Genomic DNA, 27728 nt, shown 5'->3' on the forward strand with positions numbered 1-27728 from the left:
CACAAAGAAAAAAGGAGGAGGTCCAATATTAAGACTTTTTTTCTCTCCTCAAAATGTTTGGAAACTATGCAAGTTATGAGAGGGAGAAAAAAAAGTCTCAAGTGTTGCTCCCAGTTCTTCTAACTTATCTGAAGGAAATGTTGCCTCACTATCTTGCCTTCAGTCACACTCAGTAACAGTCTAAAGGAGACCTTAAAATTATTGCATATGTAGCCTTTTTTTGTTTGTTTGTTTTTTACCTATTTTGAACTTGCAGGGACATTTAGGTGGAAATCTTAATCAGCTAAATGTTAATGGGTGAGGCATGCGCATTTAAACACAACGTGAAACGTGGCCTAACTCTTCTCCTTAAACCCAGACCGTCATGCTGTCCTTGTGTTCACTCGGGACATTGACAGACATTTCTGCACATGTTAACTTCAGCCGGTGCCCAAATCTTCAGCTTCCAAATACAGAAATTAACATTTCTGCTTCATACTGATACTGAAAATGCATCAGGAGTGCGACCTCAGCGTTTTCAGTTATGGAGCTTTTATTTTCGTAATCACTCCCATAAATACAAAATAATAAATAAAAGTGTAGTAGTGTAGTAATTGAACTTCCTTGCGAAGCGTGACGTATTTTATTGGAGGAGGACCTTGAAGAAAATGAGCCCCCCCTCCCTCTTCCCTTCTCTGTTGCTCGCTCTCTCCGGTCTCCACGTCCACACACGCCACAGGTAGTCCTGGTAGAGGGGAAAGGGAGTCAGACTGCGAGGCTTTAGGTTGCAGCATCTCTCTTTCCCTTTTCAGCCTTTTGCTTTTGTTTTTTGTTGTTGTTTCGGCTCTGACTCTGCTGCAATCGTTTCTGTGCGTAAAAGTTGCTGACTGCCCTGAAAGTGTCCATGCGGATACGACAAAGTTTTTGTGCCTCGTTTTACAACGCGGAGTAGCATCAGTCGATTTTGTTTTGGAGTTTTTTTGTCCTCCCTATTCAGGACGGATTTGTGTAGAGTGAAAGCTTCCTGAAATCTCCGAGATATTCTCCAGATATCACAATGATACTCCGGGTCCTCGCCCTGGCCTGCGGTCTCTGCTGCTTCGGTCTTACCTCCGTCATCGCAGACGTACTAAAATCCGAGGTAAGTGAATTGGAGGTGCATTTACTTTATGCAGTGCACATTTGTAGAGGCTACACGTTCATTTCTGCATGTGCAATACGAGCTGCAGCGTGTCTGCATTTTCAGGTGTGTTTTCCTCCCACAGTACTCGTGAAACTCTGTCTGTGTTTGCTCACTTTTTTTGAAAAGTTGAGGTTTCCATGTACTTAAAGCACGTATTACCAATAACTGTATAGTAATCTATTACTGTGACACTCCAATGACCTTTACTCCCTATAACTTTATAATTTTTAGTTGTTTTTTTCCCCACTAAAAGCCGCCACCGTTCATGTTTATTTTCTCCTCTTCAAACAGCCTGACATTTTTTTCCAAGAACTTCCCAACCTTTATATTTCCATATAGGGGGAAAGAAGCCATGAGTCAAAAGTTTTCAGCAGTAAGTGGAGGAGACCCAGCCGTGCAGTGGCTGTGTACAGTGTGGAAATCTCAGCTGAGCTGCTTTGTTCTGAGAAAAAAAAAAAGGGGGGGGGGGTACTGTGGTGGTACTAAGGGGGAGGGGGTTAATGGTTTTCATTTGCCTGCACAGGCAGCACAGATGGGAAGCTGGTGAGGCCGGACATGATGCACAGAGGTGTCAGCAGCCTGGAAATACTAAGGAAGAGTGCAGCTTTCTTCTGAAGAACTTATTCTGCCATCAAATCTCCAAAATAATTGAGTTCAAGCACCGTGGGTGGTTGTAGTCTCAGTCCATTTATGCCCAACATACCTACTAAAAGTTCCAGTTTACCATAACATCATCGGTCAAAAGTACATTTATGTGACCATTTATGGTGCAATGTCTTGTGACATTCAGGCACGCTGCAGTCTACCATCCACTTCCTATAACGGACAGGATGCACCATTTATAGATTTGAATGTGAAATTTGAGTCATCCCAATTGTGCAAAAGAAGTAATTTCAATTTACGAGAGTGTTTTGCAGCTCTGTGCGGAGACGAGAAGCACGAAGGAGGACCTTAGTCACTGACCACAAGTTGCTGGCGTGTGAGTCAAGCCAGACAAGGTGGATAACTCAGAGTCAGACAGTTTATAAGACGCCGCAGGCTGCTGTCCCGTGGCGAACACGGTGATGAATGTCTGTAAACAAAGTGAGAAAACACGGCTATGTACTTTAGTGTCGCCTCTCACAGCTAGAAAACAGCAACGTAGCGATGTATCAATAACCCTCAGTGCAAAAAGAAACACGATCGGGTGAATTGTGGCTGTCACGTCTGGCGATGGAGGCTGTGCACACAGTTTTACTGTCAGACACAACAGTCAGCCCTGATGGAGAAGAAGGATAAGTTTTAATTATAGGTTGAGGATTACATCACCTAAGATCTGTATATGAAACCTGTGATCAAACAGGAGACTCATCTGTGTGGAGAAAGTAGAATAAACTGCTGCTGGAAAGATATGAGATGCAAAAGACAAAATAACAAGTGTGGAAAAACCAGAGCAGCAAAGACAAAATAACAAGTGAGTGACATCAGTGTTTACTTGAAGTGGCTGAAGCTCCTTTTTTTGGGGGGGGGGGGAGTAACTCATACTGAGTTTACGGGAATTTTGTGGTTTATCAGTGTTGCTCAACATGTTAACATCGCTCTGACAAACTAATCCCAATTTATCCAAGCTGAGTGAAAAGAGAAGCCCGGCTAACAGAGAAGTAATACTTCCTCCTATGCTCTGAAAATTAAGTCACTTCTTCTGAAGTACCCAGTTTTCCTTCCACCATCTGTTTTCATTCTCTCCCTTTTTTCTGCCTTCTCTGTGGATTCTTGACTTAAATAAAATGCTTAGTTAGACGCTGTGAGCAGAGGAAGTGGGCAGCAATGAAAACAACAGACTCTTAAACAGGATCTCTCCATTCTTGACTTTAAAAAAAAAAAATCTGGAGATTTCCTGTTGCCATCTGGAGACGCATGTCTTATGATCCTAGCAGCGGGTTTGTACAGATCTGGTCAAAACACATCTGGGTTCAATTCCCTTTATCTTGACTGGAGCCGCTGTTGATGTAGCATCAAAGGGAAGCCCTTGCTCGAGATCTGCTGCGTGCTGCTTTGACAGGCCGCAGCTGTCACCTAAGAGATGTCAAAATAATCAGCTGCACCAGGCCTAATGAGAAACTGATGGACTTCAAGAGAGAGCCGAGGGGCTATCTGTGCTGACCGGGCTAAGAATATGGTCTGCCGGTAGAGGACATCAAAGAGAAATAGTTAACTGTGACGCTAATGGAGTTGTTGTGGTTCCTAAATGCTTCCACTTTGCAATAATTCATTGATAATCAGCGTCTGTTGAATATCTTGGAGAGAAGAAGTTTCAAAAGCTGACTTGTTGCAAAGGTGGCGTCCTGTTACAACGCCACACTCGGACTCAGAACGATTCATTCTTCCACAGATTATTGCAAAAGCAGACTGTGTGGCTAGATGTTTGATTTAATACACCTGAATGTAAAGATTCACAGGTGTCTCCCAATACATTTGTCCACTACAGTTGTAACAAAAATCGAATAAACAGTCTAATATGTTCCCTCTGAAAATAAGAAAGAGAACTTTAGTAGAACTGTGCTGTGGTGCAGAGTGTAGAGACAGTCCAGTAAATATTTCTATAAAGCTGTCGGGCATCAGTATAATAGTGTTTCACCATAACCAAAACCTCCGGTGAGTGCATTTTATGACCTGTTTGACCAGGAAGACACATGAAAGCAGACAAAACTTTGCACTGCGCTGGTGTGAGTGCTAACTGGGTCAGAGACGCCAAGAAGTGAAGCAATGAGAGGTTCAGCCGCTCATGAGCAGAATTCTCAGTTTTTTCCATTGGCACACGGCGAGAGGAACAACTGACTCAGTCCCTCAACTTTAAATTCAACCATACTCCTAACCTCTCTCTCTGTGTGTGTCTGTGCCCACTCTCTGTCCTTAATGCTTTTACCTTTCCCTCTTTAATGTAAGTAACTCTGCACTTTAAATCATCTTCTGCTGCCCTCATTGCTCTGGTCAGTCTGTTTTTTTCACTCATCCCTGCTGAGATTTTAAAGACAGGAAAATTTAGTCTTCATCAATAAAAGTCAAAGAGGCAGCGTTTAGTGTTTTAGCAGCAGTGCAGTGGACAAAGAGCGTGATTTAGCATCGTTTAAGAGAGAACTGCTCTTTATAAAGGGTTAAATATGTCCGTGAAGCTCACACCATTGTCCTACTTGTTATTGTTGTCTATTTTTTTTATTGCACAAATAGGGAAAAAAAATCCCATATGATGCTTCTTCCTCTGAAGAGGAAGTGTCTTCATCGCTTTGTTTTTGACCACAAGAACTATAAATGCTCCTGGAAGTTTTTTCTTAACTCTAGTTCATGACATCTTGAGGAAGTTGTGGTTGGGTTTACGTATGTGTGCGCACCTCCAGTCTCATGAGAGTGCACCCACATGGCCTGTGATGGGCAACTCTATGTTCAGACATAATAGAGATCTTGTGTTGATAAGTGGGAAAGTTCCTGTTGTGAGTAATGGTATTTAAATTGAAGAATATAGGCCTAAAAGTAGAATGAGTAAGAGAATCTGTGATCACAGAAGCAAAACTTACCGCACCTTTGAGTTCCAGTGTGCCGCTGTGTCTGCGTGGCAGCATTTTGGCTCCATGTGGGGAAGACTTTACAAAGAAATGACAAAAAAAAATCTGATTTTTGGCTTCAAAAAAGTGGGAAAGTATAAAGGAAGAAGATTTCTGACCAACAAAAAAAAGCAGCAGTGGTGACCAGGCGATAGCCACAGTGCCAGTATTTGCAGTTTGAGCTCTGAAAAATAAGACCATCCTGTCTCAGCACAGATGTTTCCAATGGAAATGGAATGGGATGAGTTGCTGTGACAGCTCAGGCATTGCAAAGGATATCACATAGGTCCATCTCTGTGTGCTGCATCCCAGAAAAATAACCTTGCGTGCTTTTGGGTACAAAACTGTGAGACTTTTCTAAAGATTGTGAAAAGAAGCCTGATGAATTGTCTCCTTTGATAAGATGACGCCAAGATAGCTCCGTCCTCACAATCAGGGGTTTTTTTTCTGCTTTAAAATGGGCGTCTGGCAGCCCGATTGGTCTGCAGAAAGTCCAGGCAATGAGTCTGTAATACCTTGGTTCACAGAAGTCTGGGCATTTCTCTGGTACTTCTGGCCTTTCAGTGAACAAAAGTGTATTTTATGACGTAAGGAAATGAAGCCTGATTTTAAAAATGATCAAAGCAAAAACTTCTTTAGTTGGTGCCAAAACTGTTTATATGGAAATGTGCATATAAAGAGCAGGGAGCAGGGAGTTTAAGGTGCTGGGATATGGGGCTGCATGAGTGCAAAAGGTGACTGCCAGGTTCCACAAGCTTGGCAGAAAAAGAATATTCCAGCAGGATAACGATCAAAAACACACTCCCAACAGCACTCGAGTTTCTGAAGAAGAAAAGAAAAGCAGCTATGAGCTTTAAAAGTATGTTTCCTCAATTTCAGGGACTTGCTTCGAGCTTAATATGTGGCCATCTAATTTACAGTGAAGGGTAAAACTACTGCTGAGCATTTTAATTCTATCTTTAATCTGTAGATTGTTGGAGTTACAGGATATCGTTGAGAGAACATCTGCCAAAGCCAATGATCCAGATTCAAACTTAAATGTTGCAGTTTGTTCTTTCTGCGTTTTTGTGACCAGACGCCACCAATGTCCCAGCAAACATTTCAGTGCTGAATAACCAAGTCATAATCTAGTCATGGTTGAAAAATAGTTCACCTGGACACTTGGAATATAGAAAATAGGAAAAGTTTTCTTTTAAAAAAATTAAGAAAAAATGCCTCAATAATGAGTCAAACTGATACCTTCACTTTTTTGGGCCTAGACTTACTGAGCTAATTGTACCATTAAATCATTTCAGATAAACTAAGCACCTTAAACGTGTTCTTGATTTTATTTACTTGCCTGTGTACTAACCCTATTATTTCTCGTTGTTTAAAAAACGACGACAAATGCATTTAATTCCTACTTTGCCATCATTTGATCTGCATTTTTCTCTTTTTAAGAAACAGTCTGACCCGTTGATCTGTTGTACTGAGAAACAACATCAATATCCATCTGTCTACAGTTCAGTATTTGGCTTCTTATCACAACCATATTTGTTGGGATACTTTGTCCTCTCTCTTTAATGGAGAAAAAAATAGTGAAAAATGTCACGTCAGTTCTGCCAGAAATGTGAAATGTTTTCCTCATCAGTCTAAGCCCAGCAGATATGTAAATGACACAGAAAAAGAGCAAAAACACCATGGGAGCTGGAACAACTGCATTTTAGGCAACTGAATCAATCTGTGATTAATTATCGATAAAGCGACAGAGTGGAGCTACATCGTGCAGCTTTGCCAACTTTTCCACTATGTTGCATCAGTTGTGTTTCTGTGCATTATATGTTCAGACCACACGTCACTACACGGGCTCAAAGGTGTGTTTACCAACCACCAGCAGCAGTACTTTGACCACACATGGCTGTGTAGCCAGGTAATTGGCTACCCACAGGCCAACAATACCAGCCATGTACAAATCTTAATAAATAGAAGCTTTGATGGTGGCTGCAAGGGAGTTCCACATAGGCGAGGTGCATGCTGGGATACCTGGCGCTCCGACCGGAGGTGGTGGCGGTGTGTGGAGTAGTTTGTGACTAGAGGAGAGAAGTGGAGGTCCTCACAGTGTGGGAGAGACTTTCATGCAGTGGAGCGGAGAGTGTTTTTATAGAAGCAGACGCTTCACCGCACTGGAGCCACAGGGCACACTAGTCGTATTTAGTGGAGAGGCAGAGAAAGTAAATTTGGTTGGTTAGTAAGAGAGTCAGAGGATAAAATACATTTACTAGATGTTTAAATAATCTGACTGAATATGCAAAGATAGCGAGAAGGGGGATAAGCCGTCTCTCTGCGGGTTAACATAAGTGAACCTTGTTCTCTGGCCTCTCTGCCCACCACATGACTAACAGTAGCTGTGTGTGCACAGGCTGTGGATGGCCCAGTTGTTGCCCAGTTGCTCCTTTTCCATCCATGGTTTGCCCTTCACTTGCTGAAGGCAGGCTTGAAGAGAAAACCAGGACATATGGTGGAACAAGAGAGATATCTGAGGTTTAGATGACGCTAATGAAAGAATTTGGGGTAATTCCACTGGCTTAATTTGTGGTGGGGATAAAAATTTGTTTTAACTCTGTGTGTGCACATACATAATTGGAAACACACACTTGAAGATGCATTTAGCTTCAACAAGGGAGTCAGGAGATGATGAGTTAGCTACAACTCCAGTATCTGATAGTCAAACGTAAAGCTACAGCCTTTTTAAAATGACACAAAACTGACTTAAGAACCTTTTTATCAACACCAGCTGTGGTGTTTGCTCATTAGAATTTATTTAAACTAGCTCCAGATTACACTTTACAGTTACGATCAGCTTACCAGCATACTGTCATCACAGTATTAACAGAACATAATGATAAACAACATCCGCTATGTATAGTGACAACGTTAAACTGCTTATCCAGATTTTTGTTTAGCTAGCTATTTCAACCGTTTATCCTTGTTAGCGATTTTGTTTTCTATTGTCATATTTTTAGCTTGCAATTGCAATTTATTTTTAGTTAAAATTGATTTTTTTTATTCATAAGGTCAAATATGTTTATTAGCACTTTTATTTATTTAACCATACAGTTTTAAATGCGCTGGGGTACTTGAGAGCAGTTTTAGCACTTTCTGTATTGGCTAACAATTTAGCTATTTGTTTAGCTAGCTGTTTCAACCATTTGTTACACATTTTGACCTTTATATGTTGACTCAAATTATGCATATTAGGTTGTCTATTTATAGCCAAACATGGTTAAAACCTTGACCTCATTTCCCTGATCAAAATAGTTTGTGGTCCATGATGGCATAGACTAAAATGTGGACGGACGGATGTTGACGTTGTTTCCGTGTCGTGCAGAGATCTACGCAGAGGAGTTTTTAGAAAGCAGGAAGCACAGATTACTGCCATAAAAGGATTAATAAATCTATCTTTTGTGGCACAAACCCACTCATACAAACAAACACACCCACTGTCTACCATATCGTGTGTGTTATACATGGCTGTGAACCTTTAGCTCACCTGGTTGAGCAGGCAACCTATGAACCATGTTAATTTATTAACATTCATTTACATCTAAATTCAAGGCAGCGTTCAAGAAGTACCTTAAACCAGTGTAAAGGTTGCTCAGCTCAGCTTTTTAGTTAGTTTAGCTTCTATCTACAAATGGGTAAACAACTACTTACTGTCAGCTACTACCTATTAGCTCTTTGACTTTTTTTTATCTCCTAGCAAGTAGGAGTGCCATCGAAGGTGTCATCTGACTTTTCTCCCCTTTCCCCCATTGTCAAACTTCTCCATTACAGTGGCCCAGTTTTTGACCACCAGCAGCAGGCAGTGGAAAGAAAAGACCGACCTTTAGTGTGTAAAGATAAACAGTGGTGGTTTCGGTTGGCAAAAGCACAGATAGGCAGACAGCGAGGAGGACAATAGACACAGACAGTAGCAAAGGGATCTTAAAGTTAAAGCTTTGAGGAGCCCAAATGTTCCTGAAGGTGTTTTTTTTTCCAGCCTCATGACAGCTGTATTTGGCAGCGATCGTCTAGACAGAGTTCTGGGTCATTGTGACAAAGATGACATCAGTATTTTATTTGGCTTTCAATTCCTCTCTCATGCCTCCTTATGACCCCACAACAAAGTTTCCCGTTACAAGTCCAGCAGAAATCAAGGGGGCATTTGAGGGTTTGATGTTAGCTTTAAAGAAACCATAAACTGGGTAATGTCACAGTCACATGAGGAAAAGACAATAAATTTAGCATGCTGAGTTACCTCAGCATGTGTTGGCTGCTGAAGAGGGAGGTTAAGCAAGACAGCATGGCACACAAAAACCCACTCATACACCCACACACACCCATTATCTGCCATATAATGTGTGATGTACAGCTGAACTAAGAGAAGCAGGTCCAAACAAGCTTTGAAAGTTGACTTGAAGTAGACAAACACCCACAGGCTCATACGGTAGGCCAGTCCCATCTTTTCTGTTGACTAAGATGTTTTTTGATGTTTTCAGGTGGTTTTTACTGTTGTTTTTGGCCCGTCTGACTAACTCAGAGAGAAAGTAAAACAGAAAGATTTCAACAGCAATTATATGCCCAATAAAAAATAAAAGTCTCCTATAGCAACAATATTATTTTAGCAAATAAATAAAAATTTTTACAAGCTTGAAGTTTTCCTTTTTGTGAGCATGCCTATTCGAGCACACTCAGCACTTTACACTCACGCATCAGTGGATTTCTATGGTTTACGCGTAGTGGGAGTGTGATTTTTCAGTTCTTCTTAGATGAAAATACTGCAGTAATAAAGGATGTTTTGGTGTTTCTAAAGCAGCATGCCCACAAACTTTCTTATGTTATAGAAATATGTTAATCCAGCTTATTGTCTGTTTCACAATTTGTGTTTTCTTTATGTTTCAGTTACTTATTTCATCAAAAAATGTGAAAAACATGCATTTGTGTGACTCAAAAATCACAAAGTAAATTACCAATCAAGGTCTCTGTCACTTAGGCCAAAAAACTAGCAGTCGCCAACCCCCACAGCAACACGTGGTCACGAGGGAAACGTGTTTTCCCTCCGTAGTTGGGGAATAGTTGCTAGATGTCGCTGGGTGTGACTGCTACATTTGCCATTTGCATCAAAGATGCTGAGTTGTCTGCAAACACTTGCCAACTACTTGCCAACCAGTACCAGTATTTTACCACTGAACAAATTTGAAAAGATACAACTTTTATTGTCTTTGTTTCCAGTTTACACTTTTTACAGTTGTCTGCAAGTTATTATCTTCCATACAAACTATGGGCAACTTCCATAACTGACATGTCTCATTTGTACCTAAACGTTACGTGTTTCTTGATGACAAAATTACATCACTTTGAATGAAAATGCTCATGTTAATAGTACTGAATTTCTAAAACTAAATACATACAAGACAGTAAAGCATCAGTGTTCAGCTTAGTCCAGCTAGTCAGAAAATGATTTGTGCATTAAAGGTCTTATTCGACATTTATTTCTCTCTGTCTCTCCATCAGGCTTGGCTGCAGCAGTATGGCTACCTGCCTCCAGGTGATGTGAGAGCCCAGGCCATCCGCTCACCAGACACCATCAGTAAAGCAATATCCGCCATGCAGAGTTTTTACGGACTGACCGTCACTGGCTCCATAGACACCAACACAATAGAGTGAGTCCTGGTTTACATTAAAGATAACAGCTTGGCCTCAGATTATTACAGGTGAATAGCGGACTGTCACATTCTTTATACATTTTTGGATAGAAGCGGCTGTGTGAGAAGCTAAAACTGCCATTATTAAAGACTTAATAACCACAAGTTCTTCAGAGGAGTCCACATACTTTCTGGATTAAAACTGAAAGTGTTACCTTTGTGTTTCCAGGGCGATGAAACGGCCGCGATGTGGCGTTCCTGACAAGTTTGGACCAGTGCTGAAGAGCAACCTGAGGAGAAAGAGATATGCTGTGCAGGGTCTGAAGTGGGACAAGTCTGAGGTGACCTTCAGGTCAGAATTCACCACACTATTCAGTGATTTGGTTTTACTTTACAACTTGCATATAGAAACTGATTTATTCTGGAAATATGAAGTGTATTAGGTTCTAGCTCAAGAAAACACAGTGACTAATGCTAATCACAAACTGTTATTATTGATGTAAGCTGATTCATTCCTCTTTGCTTCTCCAGCATAGAGAACTATACCCCTAAAGTGGGCCAACGCGGCACGTTTGACGCCATTCGAAAGGCCTTCAAGGTGTGGGAAAGCGCCATCCCGCTCACCTTCAGAGAGATCCCCTTCAGTCAGATCAGAGGCTCACCTGATAAGTACGCAGACATCATGCTCTCCTTTGCAGAGGGATTCCATGGCGACAGCACACCGTTCGACGGCGAGGGTGGTTTCCTAGCTCACGCTTATTTCCCCGGTCCAGCCATTGGTGGTGACACGCACTTTGACCTTGCTGAACCTTGGACCACTGGGACGGTCGATCAGGGAGGTAAGAGAAAGAAGAGAAGTGGGTGAAAGGTTGAAAAGAAGAGGACAAGACAAACTTTGTGTATTGCAGATTGTTTGAAATCATGAAAACGATAGTTTCAGGACTTTGAACAGAGCTTTCCGCAACATTCTGATCTTCTCTTTCAAGGTAATGATGTTTTCCTGGTCGCTGTCCACGAGCTTGGTCACGCTCTGGGTCTAGAGCACTCCAACGACCCCGCTGCCATCATGGCCCCCTTCTATCAATGGTTTGACACCGAAAACTTCCAGCTCCCTGATGATGACCGCAGAGGAATCCAGGCAATTTATGGTGCGTTGGTTTAGTAGAAGAAGCAGGCATTTAGTTATTAATGAACCAGCTTTTTTGGTGACACTAATACTTTATGAGACTTCCCTCTTTGAGGCTACTGGGTCACTTTTTTACAAAGAAACCCCATCGGTCCCATGGCCTATAAGTAAAAAGTAAACAGTTATCTTGATATCACTTGTCTGTTTTGTAAACTGGAGTTTTTAAAATCTGCTTTTAGAGGCAAAAGGTACCATATTTAGCTAGCTAATGCTAGCAAGCTTAATCCATAAATTACCCTTTATGGACAAACAATTGGGCCGCCTACACTTTGCAGCTACGGGAGCTGCTGAACCATGGAAAAATCATGCCATGAAGCTCCCAGTGCACAGTTGGTGTGCTGATGTTAATGCCAGAGGAGCCCTGAACTCTGCACTTATGGAGTCTGCAGGGTGTTTTTCACTGAGCCCGTTCTGTGACTTCATGTGGTCTTCCACTTTGTGGATTCATTGCTGTGATTCACGAAACTTCCACTTTGCAATAAAACCACTTACAGCTGATGGTGGAATATCTAGGAGTGAAGAAACTTCACAAACTAACTTGTTGTAAAGGTAGCATCCTGCTACAGCACCATTGTCAAATTCATTGAGCTCTTTAGAAAAAACCCATTCATTTATTAAAAATTTGTAAAGTAGACTATATGGCTGTTTGTATACACCCGTGCCGATGGGACTGGCAACACCTGAACTCAAAGATTACGAGACTGCGTGGCTCACCCCCTGAACTATCTACACAATAACAAGTAAAAACTAACAATTAAAACAATGTCCTTGAAAAAATATGCCTAAATAACAAAACCTTCTTTCACTGTGTCAGCATTGTTCTTTTTTAGTAAAATTTAAGACGAATATTGAGTAAGTGCAATAAATCATCATTTTAAATACTGCAATATGTAGCAAAGCAAAAAGAAGTTCTAAGCATAATTAAAAATAGATTTTCTTTTTTCTTTTTTTTTTTGCGGCTCTGCAAATTAAGCATGTTTCACTTCCCTCTCTGATCATAGGATCAAAGTCTGGGGCTCCTCCTCCTCCTCCTCGTCCCACTAAACCCTCCAATCCCGACAAGCCAGACCACGGCCCTGACGTCTGTGACGGACACTTTGACACCATCGCTGTCCTCAGAGGGGAAAAGTTTGTATTTAAGGTACAAAAGACGGTTTCTTTGAGTTGGGGCAGTGCTGTGTTTTCAATAACATAACCCAGCAGATAAAAATGCACAATCAGGGCTAATTCTGAAAAATCAACATTTTAATCGATGTTAGAAATATTGGGAATCTTGACTACAGCTTGTACAGGAATCAGAATTAGAATATTTTATTTATCCCCAAGGTTACAAAATGTAATAATAATAACTATGTAAACTTAATTAAATAATACAATACATCACAAAGTTACACAATATAAGAAATAGCTCTTATATATACAAATAGCTTTATATAATATCCAGAATATCCAGTTCAGTGGTACATTTGGCTAATCTCAGAAGTTTTATTAATGATTTGGTTGTTTAATGGGTCGATCGGTTCCCGTGTATCTTTTCAGGACAAGTGGTTTTGGCGTCTGCGCAACAACAAGGTGCTGCCTGGCTACCCGATGCTCATAAGCCACTTCTGGAAAGGCCTGCCATCAAACATCAATGCCGCTTACGAGAGAGATGATGGAAAATTTGTCTTCTTCAAGGGTAGGTTCCATATGGGATCAGTGAAGAATCAGATTTATGATGGCTGCAGCTGTTGCATGTGTTCTACACTCTAATCTGACCGAAATGGTCTGTTTTCAATCTTTGTTCTTTTTTAACTTCCAGGTAGCAGATACTGGGTTTTCAGTGAGTCCACCATGGACAAGGACTCTCCAAAGAGCCTGAAGGAGCTGGGGGCCGGTCTGCCCGAAGATAAGATCGACGCCGCTCTCTTCTACACGCCAACAGGACAGACGTACTTCTTCAAAGACTCTCAGTGAGTTTTCCTTTTTATTCCCCGTTTGTTTTACTTTGTTTCCTAAATGAGAAGAAACCTTTCTCACAATATATGCAACCTTATCTGTTAAGGTATTTGTAACTTTTTATATCATACCAAACCTCTTTTCAAATCTGCATGTAATGTTAGGTGTTAGATTGATTTAAAAAATTGTTTTATACGTTTAATTCTTGTTATATCCTCATGAAATGGGTTTTACTGTCAAGCCCCATAAAACAGTATTTGTACACTTAAAAAATGATTTAATCCAACAGAAATATGTAAAATCAAAGTTTTATTTATTAAAATAATCAATCATTAAGGAAAATATACCTGAATGTATAGCTATCAAGGAAGTTTTAATTTAACCAGCTCTAGTAAAATTTAACGTTTTACCTTGTGCTTTTGTAACACACTTACATGTACTCCAGTTAAAGGATCTAAGTTGAACATGTAACATGTTTCAAACATGTAAGTTAAAGGATTGTGGGCATAAACACTTTGCGAGCTCATCTGTGAACTTGTTAAAAATAAGCACTACTACTCTCATGCTGTCTAACATACACACAGTTGCAGATGGGCATGAGAATTGATTTTTACCCCAGCTGTAACTGTAGGTTTTGTTTTTTAATAACAACATAGAGGAAATATGTGAGGGCTGACTTGCATCTTAAAGACATCTTAAAGTTAAGGTTTAGTTGTTAGTTGGAACTAACAACTAAACCAATGTTAGTTCCAGACCTAACATTGGTTTTATGATAAAATGCAAACAGTTTGCTAATTAAAGGGGGAAAAAGCCACCATGAAGCATCTCAGTAATGTGTTGGGCTGCTGACGTCTGTGTGTGCAAAGCATTGACCTCTGAGTCCCTAAACTCTGCTGCACGGATGGAGCACAGTCCTCTCTAAAGATGCTCCCTGTGTTTGATGGTGAGCACTGTTTTTATATGCCAGTCCAAAATCTTCCACACATGTTTAACTGGGTCGAGATGCTTAAAAGGCGTTAACATATGATTCACAGCACTGTCATATTTTCGCTTAAACCAGTGAGTGATCATTCGTGCCTCGTGGACGGGGCTTTTGAAATCCTGGAAGAACCACATACGTTTCGTCATTGCCTCGAGGGCTCAAGTTTTTCCTTTAATTGGCCACCAATCTGCACATCTTGAGGCCATATTTAAAAAAAATTCCCACTTGTAAAGAGATGGAGCAACCCTTTAAAGCCCGATGTAGGAATACTGCCTATAATATGATTTCGAGTTTGAGTCCTCTCCTCTGCCTCTGTTGCTGGAGATGCCCACCCGAGGCCGTTTATTTCTTGCCTTTAATGTTTCTGTCATTTGCAGATATTACCGTTTCAACGAGAAGACTCGCAGAGTGGACAAAGATTACCCGAAGCCCATCAGCAAGTGGACCGGTACACCAGATAACGTCAAAGCAACCATCATGAGTGAAGATGGATGTAAGGGTTTTTTAATCTGCTGCTTTCTTTTTGAGATCTCAGATGCACTCGTTAGATTTCTGAAACAACAATAGTCTCAGAATTAGTTTAAGAATGAAAATTATTAGATTGCAGCTCCATTGTTGACACTTAAAGAATTTCTGTGACCATTTCGGGCCCTGTTTCCACAGCTTACACCTATTTCTACAAAGCCAACAAGTACTGGAAGTTTAACAACCAGTACTTGAAGGTGGAGTCCGGCTACCCCAAGTCTGTGCTCAAAGACTGGATGGGCTGCGACAATGAGGACCCCAAGAAGGGTCGCAAAGAGTCGGATTCGGAGAGCTGGGCCAATCCCCTGGCCGTGGTGATCCCCGTCCTCCTTCTGGTGCTGGTTGTGATCACCCTGGGAGCGCTTTTGTTCTTCAGGAAGTACGGCACGCCCCGACGCCTCCTCTACTGCAAGAGATCCCTGCTGGACAAGGTGTAGACAGAGCAGCAGGTAGCTGACAGACTGCCGCAGAGGTACAGAAAGAGACGGAGCGAGGGCCGAGCGAGGATGGAAATCGAGAGGAAGAAGAAGAAGAGAGAAACTGGAGAAAAACCTGAAGAAATGAGAGACAGGAGGGGGACATTTTTTTTAAAGTTTTTTTGGGTGGTTTGTAAGTGCCATAAAAAGGGAAAAACAAAACAATAAAGGCCCTTGAAACTGAAATCAGGAAAATGTATATTTGTATGTTAACTATTTTACGTGTACTGTATACCCGCAGTCTCACACAGAGGAGGGAGATATACAAAGACTCATCCTCATCAGCAGCTTAACCTCCCACCTCTCCCCTCTGTCCCCCATCTCATCCCATCCTTTCCCTTAACTGGACGACTCCACCTGAACTGCTGTCTGACTCACTTATAATTCTGAAAACTGTGTTTCTGTTTGACTTTTACCAAGAAATTTGTCTCTGGTAACAGTGTTGGGATTTTTTTGAGGGGGGAGATTTAAAGTTTCAACATGACATTTTCCTCTTAAATCAGTGTTTCGTTTTTCTTTTTTAACCAATAACAAGGCTACAAGGGAACTATGACCTCAGTACATAATAGTGATTTAAAGCATCCACAGCACTGAGAATAAATCCAAGATTTCAATATTTTCTAACACAAATGACACAAAGTACTAATTTTGTTTTGCAACGTTTACAATATCTGAGCTTTTTTCATCTAAAATTGGTGTTTATGGGGGTGAATGTTCATATTTGTTAATGAAAGGTACTTGATGCAGTCGGTACTGACAGCGCTCTCTCCCTGTAACTGTATGTAGTGGCTCTCTATGTAAAAGCACATTTCTTGTGCACAGTGTTAGCTTTGATTGATGCAGGCTTAAACATGCACACACGTGGGTTTGTAATTCAGGCTTCACACCGAGTCTAAAAACCGAAACATGAACACGAAGGATTTTGTTTTACACTCAAACTTGCAAACCAAACTCAGTGCAAGCAGTCAGATGGTAAAGATTATGTTTTTAAATGTGATGCTTTATCTCTCTCTCTTTTTTTTTTTTTTGAAGTACAGTGATGTTAAATACGAGCAGAGCTACAACATGGTGCAATTTTTAATTATGATTGTTTTCATGGAAATTCTTGTTATTATAAGTATGATTATTGTTATTATTGTTCTCTTGGAAAAGTTTGAATACTTTTGGTTTTCTTTGTTTTTGCGCATTGTCATTTGGAGTCCTGCTGGACAGAGGCATAACGTGACAATGATAGAAATGAATCCCAGTTTACATCCAGTGTGAGAAGAATTAGTTCAGATCAGGGGGGTGAATGTGAGATATGGGATATTTTTTTATTGTAATACCCAAAATAACCCAGATGTTGGCACAAGCAACTCTATTTATTAATGCGAATGGTGCTTGATTTTTTTTTTTTTTTTACACCAGTCAAATCTAAAGATAAATTGATTTAATTCATAACAATGATAATGGTAATTATATTTATAATGATGATTTTATCAATAAAATTGAACAAATACTTTTTTTCCTGCCTGTTCACGTTTATATTTCATCGGATCGAGTGGAATTAAACTCTTTTCTACATTTTCCCCATTCTGCACGCCACACTTATACACAGTTTTAATAGTGATACTGTAAAAATGAAAGTTTACAGTAAATGCCAAGTGTGTAGCTACTAGCCATTCGAGTAAAAGGTAAATGTAACCCAGAGGACACTTTTGTAGGTAAAGTAGGGTCAGAAAACTGAAGCACTGAGTGGATCTGAAGACATCTGAGCTGTGAAGTTACTCAGAGATGTGATTTAGTAGTAGAAACGGTCAAAATATAAATAAAGGAAGTTAATGACATAAAATGTTCTGTTGCATCAAAGAGATGAAATTGTTAGAAAACAGTACGGTTAAACTAATAAGCTCAGCAGATGCTAGTTTACAGTTTAAGTATCTGGTGAAAATTATGAAGGAAAAGATGTAAATGATCAGCGTCAGAGGTTGAAATTTCAGGCCTACAGTGCAGTTAAACAAGAGACATTGTTGGCTTGTCACACCAGATGAATGAGATCTGCTTTATTTAGTGGTAGCTGAATGTGATCACTGATGGTTCACATCTGAGCATCACCAGGTGGGCTTGGTGAAGTCAGCTGTGTCAAACATGACCACAGTGTTAGAAAATGCTTCACCCACAGTATAATCAAGCCCACGGGAAGGCTTTGGAAAACGTGAAAATACTGAATATTTAACTGACAACGAGACGCATGACCTGCCATAATATACCAAAGTAAACAAACTAAATAAACTCTTAAATGACAGAAAAGGGAACCTTGTGTTTTTTATAGTTTTTTATTGAATAACATTTATTTATTTATTTTACTATTAGTTGGTTTCACAAAAAAGGGCACCAGTAATATATTACTGATATTGCGATTCTTTTTCTAAAAACGTGGCATTGATTAAATTCATAGTTGCATTTTACACTGAAGGAAAGGGGACCACTCTGTTTTTGTTTTTATAGGTTATAAGACAATAGTTAAGATCGAGCTGAACTCTATTTGGCCCCCTTTGCAAAGTGAGTTTGACACCCTGTCCGTCTGGCCCGGCTTTAGAGGTACATCAGTAAACAAGGTTTGACAACAGCAATCAAAATGTGTGCCAGCTGATGCCATATTATTTCACTGCCATGTCTCCTACTAAATTTGTCTTTCTTATAGACCAAACTGGTTGTTTGGGAGGGTTACATCATTCCTGCTGCCTTCAGTTTCAACTTCTGCTGTCTCCAGATCAACATCTGTGGTTTTCTCCTCCTGTTTTTTTCCATTCAGGAGGGTTTTTTGTGTTTCGTTTCATTATATGCTCTTGTGTGGGACAAAAACAGTCATCAGAACTGAACTGAGGTGATTACGCTCTTACTGCAGTGTTTCTGTGTTTTCATGCACAGCCTTGGAGAAAGTGAAAAAAGCTTTCCGTTGTGCACAACCATCTAAAATCAGTTGTAAGTATCCATATAAACTCTAGCCATGAGTGAACAAACGCCGTGGACTAACACAACAAACACCTCGACTTACAGTAAGTGTTCTCTGCAACCTTCAGAAGCAGAGAAAACACAGCGCGGTGCTGGGCCTTCAGGGGAGAAAGGGTTAATAAGCAGAGCGGCACGAAAACAAAGATGGAGAAAAAAGAGAAAAGACAGAGAGAGATATGTGTGAAAGGTCATGTGTCACGTTTGAATTGATAAAGGGCTTTCACCAGGTTTGAGCCTGCTGCAGGAGAGCCTGGTGCAGCTGCTGGAGGGCTGCAGAGAAGCCGTCTGGATACAGTTACACCGCTGGTTGATTTGGACCCGGAGCCAGCAGTCATGTGTCGAGGAACGAGCTGGAAAAAATGATGGAACGTCACATTTTTCAGAAAAATGCTTTCCAGCCGAGCATCTGGTATTCTTGAAACATCGGCTGCAGCCTGCACATGCGTGTGTGTGGATGCTGCACCTCTGTGTGTGTGTGTGTGTGTGTGTGTGTGTGTGTGTGTGTGTGTGTGTGTGTTCACATTAAAAGGAAATGTTTCTCTTAAAACATGCCATTAAATACACAAATAAAAACAGTTTTTACAGAAAGAAAAACAAGAAAAAGAAGCAAGTAAGTCAGCTGAGAAGAGGGAAGGGATGGCCAGAAATTATCTCATAGGTTTGGGGATATGATTCCCTTTGCAAGTTCCTCTCCAAAAACTTTTTTTTTTTGCCAGCAGCCTCCTCCCCGTCCCTTAATTCCTCTTATTTCCTCACCCACTGCAAAATTGTTCTTTTTATGAGGCTGCAGACTCGAACCACCCCTCCTCTTCTTACCACAAGTATCTCTGGTCTGTTTTTGCTCTTTCTTCCTCCCCCCCTTACCCTTTTTTTCCTCTCTGGTTTAACTCTTCACATCCACACAACAGCAAATGATAAATAACAATAATGATGGATTAACCGCAAACTCAAAGCAACATAAAATTAATTTCAGGAAAAGCAGGTTGGTATGAGGAGCCCGACTTAAGGAGAATATTTAAGCGACTCTGACCTCGCCTGTTTTACTTTTAGTTTTCAGCACTTCTATCTGCTGCCCTGTTTGTGCATTTTGTTCTTTATGAATGCAGATTTTGTTCAGGCCTTATCTATTTTAGGTTGTAATTTGATAACTAGCTTAAGGTTGTTTTTAAGGAAAACAAAAGACAGTAAAAAGAGCAATATAGTCCATGTAATGCACCGCTTCCTTGTTAAGTCGAGCTATCGTTGGCTTTTTAAAGCTGCATTTCTTCTCTTTTGGGGTCATTGTTTGCTGGAGAAAGAAGCTGTCATCACAACACTGACAAATCACTGCATGTTGTAAACTTGTTAGGGGAAAAAAATTGTTTATTTACACATCCAGCATTTATGCAGCAACACTCTGGGCTCAGGTTTCATGCAAACTCATGATTATAAACCTCAGTTTTGCACGCCAGCATATCAGGAGGGGAAATTTGGGTCTTTAATCTGTTAAATGTTCTGTAAACAAAACTTTAAACAAAAAGAGCAAAATGAGAGAGGTCGGAGTAAAGTTTGATAGAGAGCAATGCACATTCAGCAGGGATGTTACAGAGTAGTGGCCCACCCTGAAGTACATTTCTGCATAAATGTGGTACCTAAAGGAAAGTATACCCTCTTTAAAATGCTATATCAGCACAAACACCTCATACCAACTGTCAGCACAGTGGTAGAGGCATGATGGAGCCATGGGACCTGGCCACCTTGCAGTCACTGAGTCAACCACAAACTTCTCTGTTTACAAAGAGTCGAACATGAGGCCATATTTGCCCAAACTGGGTCAGTGATCACATGGATCCCAAGCACAGTGGCATATTAACAAGAGAATGGCTGAAAAAAGAAAGAATGAAAGTGTCGCGATGGCCCGATTAAAGTTCAAACCGCAGCTTGATTGAAATCCTGAGGTGGGAGTTTAAGAGAGCGCTGCATAAATGACTGCAAATCTCAATGAACAGAAGCAACACTGTAAACTGTAACTGGATCAAAATTCTTCCACTGTGATGTGAGAGACACAAAAAACGTATTTAAGTCATCGCTGTTATTGGTGGATCTACAAGCAACTGAATCATGAGGTGTGTGTAGTTTTTCACACACTGGTTCTCTGTTTCTACTCTTCTCAAATTCATTAACTAACCTGTTGTCATGCAAAGGTTGTGTGTTACTGAATGAGACCCTCTGCTTCACTTTCAGGAGTAAACCTGACAGAAGTAACCTGACTAATCCCTCAGTTTCCACTTTTTTTCTCTGCACATCTGCTCGACCTTTTTCCTCCTTCTCTGGCTAAACTCTCTGTCACCTGCTGTTTCCATTTGTCTCAGTGGACTTCTCTCCCGCACTCTGTCGACTTATCCAGCTGCTGCTCTGTTCGAACAGTGAAGGATTTGTAGATACTGTGTGGGAATGCTTCCTGTTCCAGCAGACAAAACATTAGGCTTCAGTTACCCGTGCACTTATCCTAAAGTTTCTAATGTGTCTTATACAGATGCAATAACAGAAGCAAGTTAACTTCGGGAAAGCAGCTGCATTTTGATTTTTTATTTATCTTGCTATAAAACACAAAAGCTCTGTTTGTCTGTTTGTTTCTTTGTCCGCAAACCCCTCCTACACTACCTCCTAGGCCACTCAAGGTCCTTATCTATATGAGACATTATGAGTTCATCATGTTGTTTAGCAACTACCTACCAGTTTTTTCTTTTTGCCTTCATGCAACTACGTCTCACGAATGCATTCTGTGATTTTAACTTCATGACAGTCTCAGTTATGTCTGCAAAAGCCAAATTACACATTACAAAAAACAATGTTAGCGTGTTGCCTAGCAACCACCCAGCTGAGGGCTAAAATGACTCTTTGTTAGCATTTTTGCACCTATAACAGTGTACGACAGCACTGCGTCGTTTTAAGTCAACAAGCATCATAGCGGTCAACACCACAAACAGGTCAAACAATACTGTAGCATGGGAACAAACTTCCTTTAAATGGATTGTTTATTTTTTATATATACTTGTTGGCATGGTTAAAAAATAAAACCATGTTATTACATAGAAAATCTAGGACGTTACTGGCATGTGCTGAGCAAGTAATGATCTTCAAAAAAATTGTCTTAAAAGGTTGAATAGCCAACTATTTAAACCCCATTAAAGTCAAGAGGTGTTTGACTGGTTATGGGTTATAAAAAAATCAATTGTGTTGGGGGGGGGGGGGGGGGGGGTAGATCTGAAGAATAAATGGTAACCTTTAATTTATTATGATTAGTAGATTGGAAGGGCCCAAACACAGGACACAAGTGGCAAAGGTCATGAACAAATGTAAGCTTTAATAGTTGAAACCCAAGTCTACGGAGATAAAGCAAACCTTAAAGGAAACCAAAGGCCAAAATGAAGTCCAAAAACATAGGGGAGGGGAAAAAATCCAAGGTATGGAGACAAAGCAGGAACAAAGACTAACTAAACTGGAAGGACCGACCAAATGAAAGAAAAATCTGAGAATGGAAAGATTGAACACAGTTAGCAACGAGCAACATAAATCAGGCAATCAGGATGGGCAGACAGGAAGCAAAACTGACCCAGGACACCAAAGAAAACAGCCCTTCAAAGTAAGACAGGGGAAAACCAAAGGAGGCGCAGATATAACACAGGATAAAGAAAACAAAGGGTTGATCCATAGACAGACTGAGACAGAAATGATGACTACGTCTATTGACCCTAACACCAAAACATCAGTAAACACATAGAGCAAAGCCCATCACAAAAACAGCCAAAAAGTAAACAGAGACTGGGTAATAAAACAAGGACTCACTGTAGAATAATCAGGAAATTAAAAGCAGAAATCCAAAACTTCAAACACTACAGCAGAAAATCTCACCAGCAGTTCACAATTAAACCTATTAAATAAGAATTCAAAACAGTGAAACAAGGCCACATTTTGTGTAGCAGACATTTTTCTGGTTTTTCCTCCTGTTAGTCTCATCAGAGCTCCTTTGAATTATTGTGGGGATCTAAAACTCCAGGTTAAGAACCACTGCATACCGCAAGTAGTTATGTGGCTTCAGTTACTTTAAAGAGTGTCAGATTAACAGTGTCTTCTCCCTATGCTCCTTTTAAATGATACTGCATATGTCCTGTGCAGTTCTAGGGAAACTGTGGTGGTGCTCCCAGACAGCTCTATATTTTGGCCTGGAAATCAGTTGTGTTTTTGAGGTGATGCCATCTTGATGGGCAAACACTCAGAGGACACAGTTGTGTTTAATGTATGAGAAAGATGTTGCTGATAAGTTGCAGGGATTGAAAATGCAATAAAGGAAACAAACTGTGACAAGCAGCACATTCTTTCACTCTGTTCCCTTTGTTTTGTGAACCAGTTCGGATGTCTGTTTGGAGCTGCTGCAGAATTGACTGCCAAGCATCTGCTCAAAGTTGTGTCCGGTCACAGAGAAGGATGCACATGAAACCTCTGGCAGCCATGTTGGCTTCCATTCTTCTTTCTCCTCCCTTTTCTCTCTGTCTGTCAGCCATTTTAATGCTGAGCTCATACAGTGTGGCTGGGCGGGGCAAGACCAACCATCGGGCTCAGCACTCCTTCTCCATGCCAGGCAGGAAGTGGCCAGGACAGCTGCTTGCAATTCAACCTGGGACTTTGTTTGGGTGACCTACATTATGACTTCTACTCTAAAACTTCAGTACCACTTCTTTGTCTCTCCTTTTTCTCGTTCTGCTGGTTTTCAGTGGTGGACAGAAACTCGCTCACTCAAACCATATCTGTGCCCAGCCAAAGAAGAGCAGATAAACTGATCGGAATTTAAAATTTGCAATCAAAGCTTTCCTCCATATCCCAAATGTGCTCTACTGAACTGAGGTCTGGTGACTGTGCAGGTCATTTAAATACAGTGAACTCTTTGTCATGTTCAAGAAACCAGTTTGAGGGTTATGACATGGTGTGTCATGCCAAAGTTGTTATGTGTTATGTCTCACGAATGCATTCTGTGATTTTAACTTCATGACAGTCTCAGTTATGTCTGCAAAAGCCAAATTACACATCACAAAAAACAATGTTAGCGTGTTGCCTAGCAACCACCCAGCTGAGGGCTAAAATGACTCTTTGTTTGCATTTTTGCACCTATAACAGTGTACGACAGCACTGCGTCATTTTAAGTCAACATGCATCATAGCGGTCAACACCACAAACAGGTCAAACAATACTGTAGCACAAACTGCCTTTAAATGGATTGTTTAGTTTTTTATATATACTTGTTGGCATGGTTAAAAAATAAAACCATGTTATTACATAGAAAATCTAGGACGTTACTGGCGTGTGCTGAGCAAGTAATGATCTTCAAAGAAGATCTTTACAAGACAAAGAAGATTGTCTTAAAAGGTTGAATAGAGAGAGAGAGAGAGGCGGAAGTGACAGTCAAGGTAAGCGACTAATGTTGTAACTGACGTCAGACGCCGGAGATTTTGGCGGAAAATTAAAGCAAATGGTAGTTTAGATTTGAACAAATTTCTTTAAGCTTCAGTATTACCAAATACACTTATCAATTGTCTCATAACTAACAATATTTGTCTAAATTATCTCCAACACCCTGGAGAACAACGGGGAGAGTTTAGACGCTCTCCAAGATTATATTGATCAGTGCTTTCAGGATCTCGTGATGAAGAAGGCCCAGAGTACAGCTTCCCCGGCCAAATCTGAGACACCGTCGTCGAAAAGACAACGCCCGGCAGATTCCCCCGGCACAACATCGCCAGCTGGCAAAGATATTGCCGACATACTGGAGTCAATCGACAAGCGATTGTCCAGTTTCGACGCAAGGCTGTCCCTGGTGGAGATTCTTCACCGGGAATTTAAATGCTTGCGAGAATCCCTGGAGTTCAGCCAGCAGCAAGTGGAAACGCTCGCTGCTGAAAATGCCACGCTAAGGGAGTCGGTGAAATCTCTCACAGAAAATGTTACTCAGCTAAATAGAGAAAATAAAAAAATAAAAGAAACGGTTATTGATCTACAAGCTCGTAGCATGCGTGATAATCTAGTATTTTCTGGTATTCCAGAAGCCGCTGGAGAGGACGCGGAGACCACGGTAAAAAGCTTCATCAAAACCCACCTGAAGCTGCCGGAGGACATGGTGAAGAACATCGTCTTCGATAGGGTGCATCGCCTCGGCCCCATTCGGGCTACGGCCGGGAGACCACGTCCTATCGTGGCCAAATTCGGCCACTTCAAACAAAAACAACATGTGAAAAGCCGCGGCAGGGAATTAAAAGGAACGGACTTCAGCGTGAACGATCAGTTCCCCAAAGAGATCCTGGAACGACGCAGGGTCCTCTTCCCACTTCGACGCGGCTTCATCCAGAAAGGCTCCCGCGCTGTCATCGCTGTGGACCGGCTGTACGTGGACGGACAGCTCCACCGCGACCCCAACATCACTCCGTGGCTGTATTAACTTCAGACCAGATAAGAATCCGCTACACCCTTTCCCTATCCACTCACACTAACTTGGATTAACATTTGTTTAACTTACCGGTATCAAATCACATCTTAAGTGTGATTTCATAGCAATATTAACACCGTCACTCTCCGTCAGTGATTTAATTGGAATGTTTACGTTTTCTTTTCTCTCTTCTCGTTTTTTTTTTTTTTCCTCTCTTTTCCCCCTCTTGTTTTTATGCTGCTCACCCTCGTCCTTGGTTTCTTTCTTTATTTCTTTCACTGCTTCGATCACCTGCTTCCACACTCTTCCACAAACAACATCATTTATTTCGACACTTACTCACTGCACGATCACGCACAGTCATGCGCTCAACGGCAGCACATTTACATCAGTCAGACAGCGCACACAGACCTACAGGATACACACACTTAAGCCAAGCATACTCATATTAGTAAATATGCAAACACATAGTCAGACTCGGGGAGCATCTCGCCACACATTTTTTCTCTCTCTCCCTCTCCTTATTTATGAACAAGTGATATATTCTCTCCACCTGTCTAAGCGACACACACAGAGTACACCCCTAGTTATGCACAGACATCTATGGGTGCACTAAGATTCGTTACATGGAATGTAAATGGAGCTGGCTCCAGAGAAAAGAGGTTAAAAATATTTAACCAACTCAAAAAACTACAGGCAGATGTTGTCCTTTTACAAGAGACCCACAGACCTCTTAGAGGTTCGAATGAACTTAAAACACCTGAGTTTCCTAATGTGTTCTCAGCCTGTTATAATTCTAGACAAAGGGGAGTAGCAATTTTAATTCATAAAAAAATTAATTTCACAGTACTCGATACAGTTATAGATCCAGAGGGCAGATTCTTAATCATTAAACTATCTATACTTGATAAAAATCTATGTATTGTAAGTGTATATGGTCCAAATGTTGATGATCCCTCATTCTTTCACGGTTTTTTCAGTGCACTCTCTGAACACTTAGATGGCACACTTGTGCTTGGAGGCGACCTCAACCTTGGACTGAATGAAGAAATGGATAGGCTCAATACAGCAGGAACTCAGCGTAATTGGCAGTCCACAAATATAATCAAACAGTATATGAGCGACTTTGGTCTTTGCGATGCATGGCGCTCCCTTCACCCCACCAGTAAGGAATATACTTTTTTCTCACATGTTTATCACTCCTACTCTCGTCTGGATTATTTTTTGGTCAGCAGCTCACTGCTGAGCGACATTTCAGACATTGAGATTCATCCTATAGCTGTCAGCGATCATGCTCCTGTATCTCTAACACTAATGCACAAGAATAATACTATGCCAAGTAAAAACTGGAGATTTAATACATCACTGCTTAATGATGAAGACTTTATTAAATATTTTAAAAAAGAGTGGACTTCATATTTAGACTTTAATGACACTCCCGGAACATCAGCTTCTGTTTTATGGGAAGCAGGGAAAGCTGTGATGAGAGGTAAAATAATTTCTTTCTCATCACATAAAAAGAAAAAAGAAAACAAAAATATTCAGGAATTAGAAAAAAACATCAAATCACTAGAAGAAGCCTACGCGTCCCACCAAGATCAGGAAACATTGAACAAAATACGCAAAACAAAACTAGAATTAAATGAGATAATTGATAGAAAAACAAAATTCTTAGTACAAAGACTACGCTTACAAAATTATGAACATAGTAATAAATCCGGTAAATTTCTAGCAAACCAGTTAAAAATAAATAAAGAAAAAACAACTATATGTGCTGTTCAAGATTCATCTGGGAACACAATATATGAACCGAAACAAATAAACAACATTTTCAGGGATTTCTATAAAACGTTGTATTCACCACAAATAAACCCATCTAAAAAGGAAATTGATCAATTTTTAGACAACATAACTCTCCCAAAATTATTAGAATCTCAAGCAATGGCACTGGATTCGCCACTGACATCAGGTGAACTCCAGGAAGCCCTGATAAATATGTCCAATAATAAGGCTCCAGGTCCAGACGGCTTTCCTGCAGAATTCTACAAAGAATTCTGGACGATTCTAGCACCAGTTTTTTACAGAACGTTGTTAGAAATCAAAGAAAAGGGCAGACTTCCATCAAATATGAATTCTGCAAACATTAATCTCCTGCTAAAACCAGGCAAAGACCCTGTATATCCCTCAAGCTATCGTCCAATATCCCTTATTAATGTAGACCTCAAAATAATCTGCAAAGCTCTCTCGAAGAGACTAGAGAAAATAACCCCCCTCTTAATTCATCCTGACCAAACTGGTTTCATAAAAGGTAGGCACTCATCAACAAATACACGTAGATTACTTAATTTGATAGACTACTCATACAGTAAAAACCTTGAAACTACAATATTTTCCTTAGATGCAGAAAAAGCGTTTGACAGAGTTAACTGGAAATTTCTATTTGCAACTTTACACAAATTTGGTTTTGGATCTTCTTTCATCAACTGGTTAAAAATATTATATAATTCCCCAACAGCTTGTGTCAGAACAAATGACCAGACATCCTCCAGCTTATGTCTCCTGAGGGGCACCAGGCAGGGATGCCCACTCTCCCCTTCACTGTTTGCAATTTTTATCGAACCACTAGCAGCAGCAATTAGACAGAATTCAGCAATTAAGGGCATAAAATGCAAGAACGTAGAACATAAAATCAGCCTTTATGCTGATGATGTGTTACTCTTTCTCCAAAATTCACAAACCAATATCACTGGGGTGATTGAATTGATAA

General features: G+C 40.6%; 1 protein-coding gene and 1 long non-coding RNA gene across 2 annotated transcripts; one reads left to right on the plus strand and one right to left on the minus strand.

Moving 5' to 3' along the window:
- The first annotated feature begins 681 nt into the window (after window positions 1-681).
- mmp14a (matrix metallopeptidase 14a (membrane-inserted)) lies at window positions 682-16536 on the plus strand. The gene is made up of 10 exons (XM_085152760.1): window positions 682-1120; window positions 10273-10421; window positions 10633-10755; window positions 10935-11242; window positions 11390-11551; window positions 12591-12730; window positions 13129-13267; window positions 13391-13541; window positions 14887-15002; window positions 15173-16536. Exons 1-10 carry the CDS (start codon window positions 1037-1039, stop codon window positions 15469-15471), a joined length of 1671 nt encoding a protein of 556 aa, XP_085008886.1. The 5' UTR covers window positions 682-1036; the 3' UTR covers window positions 15472-16536.
- Window positions 10174-10697, minus strand: LOC146522077 (uncharacterized). The gene is made up of 2 exons (XR_014872580.1): window positions 10619-10697; window positions 10174-10428 (listed from the first exon to the last, which is right to left on the minus strand). It is a non-coding gene; the product is annotated as an uncharacterized LOC146522077 (long non-coding RNA).
- Window positions 16537-27728: the final 11192 nt, after the last annotated feature.

Source organism: Neolamprologus multifasciatus, chromosome 3 (assembly GCF_963576455.1).
Source record: "Neolamprologus multifasciatus chromosome 3, fNeoMul1.2, whole genome shotgun sequence".
NCBI classification, from domain to species: Eukaryota; Metazoa; Chordata; class Actinopteri; order Cichliformes; family Cichlidae; genus Neolamprologus; species Neolamprologus multifasciatus.